Consider the following 10,555-nt stretch of genomic DNA (forward strand, 5'->3'; position numbering starts at 1 on the left):
AGAAATGCGCACTAAAAATTGTGGCATACAAGAATGCATACTAAAAATGGATTAGTAACAGTAATATTATTAACAAAACAAACTGGTAATACATAAACTTTTTTTTTTTTTTTAAAGTAATGCCCCCTTATTGCCCCACAGTAGTGATGACACATTAGTGCTCCCCACACAGTAGTGTTGCACCCTTAGGGCTCTTGCACATCAATGTGTGTGCCGCCCGAGTCCCGTCCATGATCCGTGGAAAGATAGGACATGTTCTATTTTTCCACGGATCGGAGAGTCTGGTCTCTTTTCACGGACCCGATTCCCCAATTGAAGTGAATGGGTCTGTGAAAACTGTCGGTTGCCACTCGGATCTTGTGAAAAAAGGCCCGAGTGACACTCGGTCGTTTGCAAGAGGGCTAAATGCCTCCCAATACAGAAATGGTGCCCCTTAAAATAATAAAAGTATTACTCATATAGCCCCGTTCCCATAACAAATGGAATACCTACTCTTCTGGCTTGTGCAATTGGCAACTCGGCGCAGGCAGGCACGATAACGTTTTAAAAATAAAATTCTGAATAATAAATAAAATAATAAAGATGAGTGCAATGCCTTCCTCTCACAAACCTGCCAGTGCCTGTCGCTACAGTCCTCTCCTCTGAGTTGGCCTAATGTGACGACTCACACTGGAGAATCAGATGCCTTGCCCAGCTGAATTAGTCCTCTTTTTACAAGCCATATTGACACCAGGGCCACCATATGAATTTACTGGGCCTCATACAGCAAAAGAGTTGGGGCCCCCCACATTTCTATTTCTCTATCTTGTAACCCAGCACTCTCTATCTATATGCTACCTTTCTTGTTGCTTCTTGATTCATCTTGCTTATGCTCATGGCGGAGCTTGTATGGAAGTACGTACGGAGCTGTGTGGCCTCTGTGCTGGAAGCCGACAAAAACACCCAATCTATATTAACCCGTTAGTGACCACCTTTTCACGGCAGTCACTAAAAGACGCTAGGCTAGGCGGCAGCCTTTTCACGACAGCCTAATCTAAGTCGTGCACGGGTGTCCCACGCGGGCTTGAGCGGGTGCTCTAATAGTCATGATTGAAGTTTCCTTCGATCGCGACTGTTTAACCCCTTAGATGCCACGGTCAATAGTGACACCAGGCATCTAAGTGGTTTACAGAGAAAGGGGTGATCGCTGGCTGTTGATGGGTTGCCATGGCAGCCAGGTCCTAATAAAGCCCCCCAGGCCTGCCCTGGCTATATGCCTATTAGGTCCCCCTGTAGAGGTAAGAAGTGTTGTGCAGAATATAAAACCCTACATAATTTGGTAAAAACAGAGAAATTACTTAAAACTACAACATTTGCATAATTAACAAATAAGTTAAACAATGATTTTTCCAATTCCTATTCTTAGAGTTTAGTACAGCACTTTTAACATTATTCTATTTTGAGTATGAGACTATATATACTAGTCTGGTACAATATCGTTTTAGCCATTTTTTTTTATCTACGTATAAACTGTCTTCAGACCAATTGACAAGCAAATGTGAAGTACAGATTAAATGTTTTAGAAAAAACAAAATATACTTTATTCTTTGTCGACCTCTTGTCCTATTCTTGGATGGGCCCAACTTCATCATAGGGTACAAATTACAAATGCATACTGACCAACTTCAGCAGCATTATTTTTGTCTCCACATGCGTGCGTACGCTCTCACTCTTCAGCTCTCCGCAGACAAGAACAACAAGATTGTCATCCCTGTCTGCCGTGAGCTGAAGAGTGAGCGAGAGTGTGCGTGCGCACAAGCTCTCCTCTCCCGAGCTCTTGCTGTGACACTGTCCGTAGTTGATTGGGACAGTGTCACAGCCATGTTACATGCCTCCTTGCCAATTACATGTCTCATTGACAGTTCAGGGGGTTATTTAAAGATCTGGCGCCAAATATAACAGCACCGATATCTAAATAACGGAGGAGTGTAGGAAAAAAATGTAAAGTGCCCCAGGGTTTGTGCAGCCCTGCCTATTACATGCTGCACTCAGCTGCACATGTATGGGGAGGTGAAAGGTTCTCGTTAAGAACATCCAATAATGGAGCCTGCAGTAATTCTGATGCTGTGGGCCCACACCCTGATGTCCTTACTGCGATAAGCAATTTGAAGACAATAAGGGTATGTTCACACGGCTTATTTTCGGCCGAAAAATTTGAAGCAGAACGCCTTCAAACATCTGCCCATTGATTGCAATGGGAAAAAAAGTGTTCTGTTAAAAAAAACGCTGCGAAAAAGAAGTGCAGGTCACTTCTTGGGACGTTTTTGGAGCCGTTTTTCATAGACTCTATTGAAAAAAGCTCCAAAAAAGGCCTGTAAAAAACGCAGCGAAAAACGTGAGTGGCTTAAAAAACTTCTGAAAATCAGGAGCTGTTTTCCCTTGAAAACAGCTCCGTATTTTCAGACGTTTTTGAGTTTGCGTGTGAACATACCCTCGGGTCAGTGTCTCCGCACTAGCATGGCCAAGGGTAAATCAAAGGTCTTTTCTTCCTTTCTTGTTTGTGTGTGGGGGGGAGGAGGTTTGGGTGTTTTTGGTTACATTTGAATTCCCTTTCAATTTTAGAATTGATTCATCTAGTTGACGTTCTGATCAGCCAATGAAATCATTAGAATCCATTGTGCCGCGATTTAATTTGACCTACTGAGGGAAAGGGCAAAGTTATCCAGCTTCATTAATTGCTTTCCCAGTCATTCCAGACAGTAGAAATCACCACAGCCACTTTTGTGAGGTCACAGCGTTACTCCTTGTCTTTAAATATTGCTCTGTGCCCAGCAAAAAAAATTAAATGTAACTGATTCATTTTATGTATTTTCCTTTTATTACAGGTTTATGACAGCTGTTCACTGATTCTTTCTCCACAAGCTGGGCCTGATTCATTTTGGTGGGGGCTCCCTGGGCAAAATATTTGGTGGATTAAATGGACAATAAAATGCAAATATGAGGCATAATAAATTCATAGGTCCCAATTATTCTTTTGTCCCCCTCCCAAAAGACCCACAAAAAGATATTTAAAGACATATTATTCCCTCGTCCTTTTCAATACGAGACACAGTCTATGGACGAGAGTGGTTCTGTTTCTGGGGGTGGGGGGAGGATAAAGCAGACTGTTTTTCCTAATCCTGAACATGCCCTTCAATTGCTACTTTAACATTCTGTGAATACCTTAAGAATTGAAAGATATTTCCTGAAACATGATTAGCAGTAGTGAACTGTTCTCTCATTAATGATGATCATAAACATATTACATATATAGAAAATATTGTAGCATTGTGTGCATGAAAAGATAAAGTGAATAACTATTCATCAATAATAATAGCTTTAATTATTTTTTTATTATAAATTTGTATTATTGTATTATCTTACATATTTATCAGTATTCACCTTTGAAATTGGAAAAGTCTGACAATGACTCTTTTCATTGCTTTTTTAACCTTCGCATTTCTCAAACTGTATATCAAGGGGTTCAACATTGGGACAAAAACTAAGTACAGAAGAGACAAAGCTTTGGCCCCTCTATGAGTATCAATAGGTTTTGTTCGTACATAAGTTATAGTGGCAGAACCGTAGAATAAACTGACAGATGTGAGATGAGAACCACATGTGGAAAATACTTTGCTGCGCCCAGATGCCGAGCGGATTTTAAATACCGCTATGAGTATACGTAAATATGACACAATGATAAGTAAGAATGGTAAAGGTACAACAACAAAACTATATACCAGGATACCAATTTCATTGGCATATGTGTTTGTACAGGCCAGCCTCATTACAGGAAGTATATCACAGAAAAAGTGGTCAACAACATTGGAGTCACAGTACGGTAAGCAAAAGACAAGCACAATGTTAGCCATGGGTAGAACCATGCCTCCTACCCACGATGCCACTGAAAACTGTAAACATTTTTTTTTGGTCATAATAGTCATGTATTGAAGAGGATGGCATATGGCCACATAGCGATCATATGCCATAAATGCAAGAATGAAGCATTCAGCTGCACCAAGAAAACTGAAAAAGTAAAGTTGAGCCGCACATCCCGCAAAAGAAATAGCTTTGTCTATGTGCAGGAAATCTCTAAGCATGCGAGGAAGTGTAGTTGTCACATAAAAGATCTCAGTGACGGACAAGCTACGGAGGAAAAGATACATCGGAGAGTGAAGCTTAGATTCCAAGGTGATTGTCAGAGCAATCATCACATTTCCTGTCAATGTAAGAAGATAAATTAGTAGAAAAAATGTGAAAAGATATGGCTGAAATTCAGTTGAGAGCCCCACAAGAATAAACTCGGTAACTTGTGTTTTATTGTTAGGAAAGAGATGGGATTTCCATTCCTATGAAAAGGAAGAGAAAGACACAATTAATCACAGTATTAAGAGTAGCAATATATAAGGCAGTGTGGTGACCGAAGAAAATATCAAATACTAGTTTAATACTCTTTATGAAATCTGTACTTACAGGACATTCTAAGTCTTTTTTTTTTGCTATCCAGTGCTAGCTACTAGAGGAACAGAAAATATTGTAAAAAGATTTAAATTAAATTACATTTAATAGTAAAAGTCTGCAAAAAAGCAGTGGTCAATTTCCAGATTATGGAGCTTTTTATAACACTTAAATCTCATGAAGACAACGCTGGTCCATATGTCCTTTTATGGAATATGGACGCCATAGGGGTTTCCCACAGTCGGGACCCTGACTTAAGCCAGAACGGAGAGCTGCTCTGCAAGAATGGCTACTATGTAATACTGTATTTCCCCTGCAGACACAGCTGCAGGGGTAATGCCTGGCTGGCTGCAGATTCTCTTGGCTAAATCAGTTAATGTGCCAAAACCAAAAGGTGTATTGTAAACTGTATATTTCTAAATAAATATTTTGTGCGTTGGCCACATTCTATTGTAAAAATCATGATTGAGAGAGGGTAACATTTTAAAATCTATAATCAAAATGTGAAATTATCTTGAATAGTGCCTACCATATTCAAAAGCATAACAGTCCCCTCTGCTGAACCTGCATAACATTTCCCTAAGCAAACCTCACCTTTTTATGATAAATCCTCTCCCTTTGGGTCAGTATAGGAATACATCAGAGGAGCTTTGGGAAATTAACTGCAGCACAAGTAAAAAGACAGTTTATTTTTTTATTTTAACATAAATAAAGGCCCTGTTATGCCCGCGGTCGCTAACCGCCAGCACTTACCGGCAGCCGCGACCGCAGGACTGTATCCTCATGTCGGCATCCCCATCCTCAGGGACGTTAACACACATGGCTGCATTGCTCTCCTGTGTCCTGTAGGGTGCGCGCGTGCTCTCTCCAGCCTTAAAGGGCCAGCGCGCGCACCTGTCTAATGTTTCCCAATCAACCCAGTAACACCCTGGACTTTAAAAATAACTTTGCCCTTCCTCACCTGCCTGAGCGTTATTTGTATTCCTGTGTTCATCTATGTGTTCCCGTATCCTGCTTCCCGTATCCTGTATCCTGTTGCTTGTTTGTTCCTGAGCCTAAGCTTATTGTGGGAGTCGTGTGTGCCTTATCTGCCACTTCTATTGCCATCTGCCATATCTGTTGCCACCTGCCTCATCTGGTGTCATCTGCCATGTCCAGTGTCATCTGCTACGCCAAGCATCATCTGTGCCTGCTTGACCACATGTCTGTTACTCTGAATAGCCTGATCTTCTACCCAGGCAGGGGCATAGCTAGGGGTGGCAGGCGGGGCATGTGCCCCGGCACAACTAAGAGAGAAGGTGGGGGGTGCCAGGGTCACACCGACAGCGACCTGCTGCCTCTCTGAGGGGGTGGCGGCACCACTGAAACCAGCCACCCCCTCCTACACTATAGGCGATGAATGGCTGGGTACATTCCGTGCCTGATCATTCAGCGCCTTTCAACGATTCAAGCGGCCCGATTATTTTTTTGCGCCGTTGAAAGGCGCTGATTGACAGGGCAAGTCATAGTGCCCTGCCAATCAGCGCCTTTCATAGACGCAATCGGCGCAATTACGTCATCGCGCCGCTTGCGTCTATATAAGGCGCTGATTGCAAGGGCAGAATGACTTGCACTGTCAATCAGTGCCTTTCAATGACGCAAGCGGCGCTATGACGTCATCGTGCCACATGCGTCATTCAACCCCAGTAGACCTGCTCAGAAGAGAGCAGGTCTGCATTGCCACTGGATGGCATGGGAACGGGATTAAGGTGAGTATGTAAAGATATTGTTTTTTTTATCCTAATAAAAATGTGAGTGACATTATCTACAGGGGGGGGGCTCTATCTACCGGGGTGGGCTATATACAGGGGTGGGCTATATGTGGAGCACTATAGGGTGAGCTATATGTGAGGCACTATATACAGGGGTGGGCTACATGTATAGCACTATAGGGGGAGCTATATGTGAGGCACTATATACAGGCATGGGCTATATGTGGAGCCATATAGGGGAGCTATATGTGAGGCACTATATACAGGGGTGGGCTATATGTCGAGCGCTATTTATAGGGAGAGATATATGCAGGGCACTATCTACAGGGGTGGGCTGTATGTTGTACACTATATACAGGGGTGGGCTATATCTACATGGGGGGCTATTTACAGGGGTGGGCAATATATGGAGCACTATAGGGGGAGCTATATGTGAGGCATTATATATAGGGGGAGATATATGTAGGGCACTATCTACAGGGTTGGGCTATATGTTGGACACTATATGCAGTGGTGGGCTATATGTGGAGCACTATCTACAGGGGGGCTACATGTGGGGCACACTTTTCAGAGGAGGCTATATGTGGGGCACTACATACAGGGGGCTATATGTAGGGCACTATCTACAGGGGTGGCTATTTGTGGGCACTATCTACAGGGGTATATATATGTGGGACACTATCTACAGGGGGGTTTATGTGGGCACTATCTACAGGGGCAATATGGTGGTCATTATCTACAGGGGGATCTATGTAGGGCACTATTTACAGGAGGCTCTATCTACAGGGGGCACGGTGTGTGTGTGTGTGTGTGTGTGTGTGTGTGTGTGTGTGTGTGTGTGTGTGTGTGTGTGTATGTGTGGGCCACCTTATGATGCTATTATAATTAGAGGTGCAGTGTATGGGGCTATTATAATCAGAGAAAGTGTATGGTGCTATTATAATTAGAGGTGCAATGTATGGTGCTATTATATTTAGGGTCACACTGTCTGGCGCCATGAGAACTTTATCTTTGTTTATAGGTGCAGAAATGTTTGAAAAGTAAGAAGCCGAAGGTGTAGTGTCCCAGTACACTCCCTACATCCATAATAGGAGTAGTTGTCGTATGGTAGTAGGTTTATCACAATGTAATAGTACTGTGTGTCAGTATGTCTCTGTATATCATGTATTTCCTGTGCATACCCTGTGTATATTATCATTTGCTGCCATCTATGGTTGACCCACTGTAAGTGCATGTGAGTGTAGGATTTCAATTACTGCTGAGTCATAACCAGTTTTCCCTCCAGAAACTTCTAGTATACTGTGGGTGGAGACTGTAGCCCAGCCTACCTCTTAGCAGAGGGCAGAAAAACCAGTGCAGACGAGTTCTGGGGGGTCTAGTGTGAGGTGCCTGCAACCCATGCTGTGCAAGAGATGGCAGGGAATCTACAGCTACCTACCTGCCACGCCTAGGAGCTGCATGGTGAATCTCACGGCCCATGCAAAGCACAGATATTTCTAGGACCCTTCACCAGTCCATACAGAGGGGATAACATATACATTTCTACCGCCTCCGAGAAGGAGGGAATCTATCTGCCAGAAAGGAGCAGTTTCAAGAGGAGCCTTTCTGCAATCCTGGACCTTAAAGTAGGCCTCCGGTCAAGTCCAGTGCTCCGTGGTTTCCAAGCCTCGTGTCTTCGGTCCGCGTCCGGCTGTCGGATACCGTGACCCAGTAACCGTGAGTAACTACATTTCCCTCAAGTTCGTCACCTGCCGGGAGCCAATCGGTGCAGATCCCTTCTGTAGCCATAATAAGGACTGTGTCTCCCCCAAAACCATAAACTGTATAATCTGAGGAAAGTACTGTGTCAGCATCACCCCTCACAAGCACATCCCTGCAAGTCAGCTAACAAGTGGTCCTCCTCACATGCACACTCCAATATACTTGTAATGAGAGACTGCATTGCTGTGAATTATTGCTGCCCTTTATGGAAGTTCTCCTCAGTAAAGAGACTTTTGGTTAGCAGAGGACTGTGTCTGATTTTGCTTTCCATTTTTTGACAATTGACTTGCTGCGTGTCCTAAGAGAGGTGCCCAGGGTAGGACCCCACTGCCGCGACCGTGACATCACTAAGAAACCAGCCATTAGGGGGACTACTACCCCCATCAGGTCCTCTCATAACATCTGCATCCTCTGGGATACCACAAAGGCATCTGAGTAGCAAACTGCAGAAATGGGCTGTGGCTGGGAGAATTCATAGAGGTCTGGACCAGATGGAGAAGAAAAGAGAAAAAGAACAACTAGAATCTGAGATCGTCACCGATGAGTCATTTAATGTAAATGTTTATTCTGCCTCTAATCAGTACTGTAGTCACTGTATGATCTGCAGAGACATGATGGTGGTATGATTTTTTTTTTGTGAAACAGCATCTCCCTGCATATCCTTATCATTGTTTGGGCCATGCTTTGAGCTCTATACAATTTAGTGCAAACCTATACAGCAGGGATTGCACTAAAATGAGCTGTATTTGTGCTGGTGTTGTATTTATGTACTGAGCTTTGTTCTGGTGCTGTATATATGTACTGAGCTTGGTTTTGGTACTGTATATATGTATTGAACTTGGTTCTGGCACTGTATATATGTACTGAGCTTTGTTATGGCACTGTATATATGTACTGAGCTTGGTTCTGGCACTGTATATATGTACTGAGCTTGCTTTAGATGCTGTATATATGCACTGAGCTTGGTTCTGGCACTGAATATATGTACTGAGCTTGGTTATGGGACTGTATATATGTATTGAACTTTGTTCTGGCACTGTATATATGTACTGAGCTTGGTTATGGGACTGTATATATGTACTGAGCTTGGTTATGGCACTGTATATATGTACTGAGCTTGGTTCTGGCACTGTATATATGTACTGAGCTTGGTTTAGATGCAGTATATATGTACTGAGCTTGGTTCTTGTTTTGTATATATGTACTGAACTTGGTTCTGGAACTGTATTTATGTACTGAGCTTGGTTCTGGTGCTGTATATATGTAATGAGCTTGGTCCGGGTTTTGTACATATGTAATGAGCTTTGTTCTGGTGCTGTGTATATGTAATGAACTTGGTTCTAGTGTTGTATATAGAACTATATTGCTTGTAAAATGTAAAAATGGCTTTATGCTCAAGTTACATAAAAAAAATGTGGAAAAAAATGACACCTCATTGATTGGTAGAGAAAACAAATATGGCGAGGGGGAAGGGGGTGTTGGGAAAGAGGTTAGGTGGGGCACCAAACCGAATCTTTGCCACTGGGTGCTGGAGAACCTAGCTACGCCTCTGTACCCAGGTACCCATATCCGAGAGACTGTTATTGACTATTTGGCCAGCTGCTTCTCTGCTGCGGCAGAGCGGCTTAGTGTGTCCACATACCCCACAGCCGTGACAGGCCCCATGCACACGACCGTAGATTTCGTCCATAATTACGGACCATAATTATGGTCCGTAATTACGGACTCATTAATTTCTATGGTCGACGGATACCTTCCCGTATATTTACAAAAGGTGTCTGTGCCGTAGAAAGGATCCACAAAAGATACGACATGTCCTATTTTTTGCTTTTTAAGGACCATGCTCCCATACTGTTAAAGGCATCACGGCCCGCAAATGCGGGTGGCTGTCTGCGGCCAGCCGTGCCCGTAATCACGGACTGTGATTACGGACACAGTCGTGTGCATGGGGGCCTAATGCAGAATGTTTTACATTAAATATGTGCATAAGGCCCAATACACATTACCTTCTTTCCCTTTCCATCAGCGGTTCCAGTATTTTTGACAGTGTAGTCTACAGAGCTTTTCTTGTCAAAAATTCTGAAAACATGATGGAAACCTGATTGATAGGAAGAGGCAGGATTTGTTCGCAGATTTGTCCAAAAATGTATCAATCATAGCTGAGGCATTTTTCAAGCTTGCAGAAGAGGTGGTTTTCTTTCAGTCGGGTTAGGACTTGATGACTTGATAATGAGCATGAGAAGATAATGATGTCATCATTAACGACAATTTTGATGCAGCATTTTCCAGAATATTTAATTTATAGGGTTTTGGAACACTGCAGGTGCAATACTTAGACCAATAGGTATTGCTAAATACTCGTTATGGTCATCACGGATAATAAAAGCCGCTTGATGGATCCCATCATTTGGTTTTAATAACTCTGATATCAGCGGAAGCGGGTATTTGTTCTTGATGATGATTCTGTTCAGCTCTCGATAAACAATGCATGGTGAGAGGCCGCCATCTTCGTTCTTGATAAGAGAAAAACCTCGCCCCAGCTCTGTTCCAGAGTCCAGTGATGGCAT

General features: G+C 43.1%; 1 protein-coding gene across 1 annotated transcript; it reads right to left on the reverse strand.

The window, feature by feature from the left end:
- Positions 1-3,416: 3,416 nt before the first annotated feature.
- LOC142649387 (olfactory receptor 10A7-like) lies at positions 3,417-10,555 on the reverse strand. Its single transcript, XM_075825525.1, has 3 exons — positions 10,321-10,555; positions 9,995-10,086; positions 3,417-4,367 (listed from the first exon to the last, which is right to left on the reverse strand). Exons 1-3 carry the CDS (start codon positions 10,553-10,555, stop codon positions 3,417-3,419), a joined length of 1,278 nt encoding a protein of 425 aa, XP_075681640.1.

This window comes from Rhinoderma darwinii, chromosome 1, assembly GCF_050947455.1.
Source record: "Rhinoderma darwinii isolate aRhiDar2 chromosome 1, aRhiDar2.hap1, whole genome shotgun sequence".
Lineage (NCBI taxonomy): Eukaryota > Metazoa > Chordata > Amphibia > Anura > Rhinodermatidae > Rhinoderma > Rhinoderma darwinii.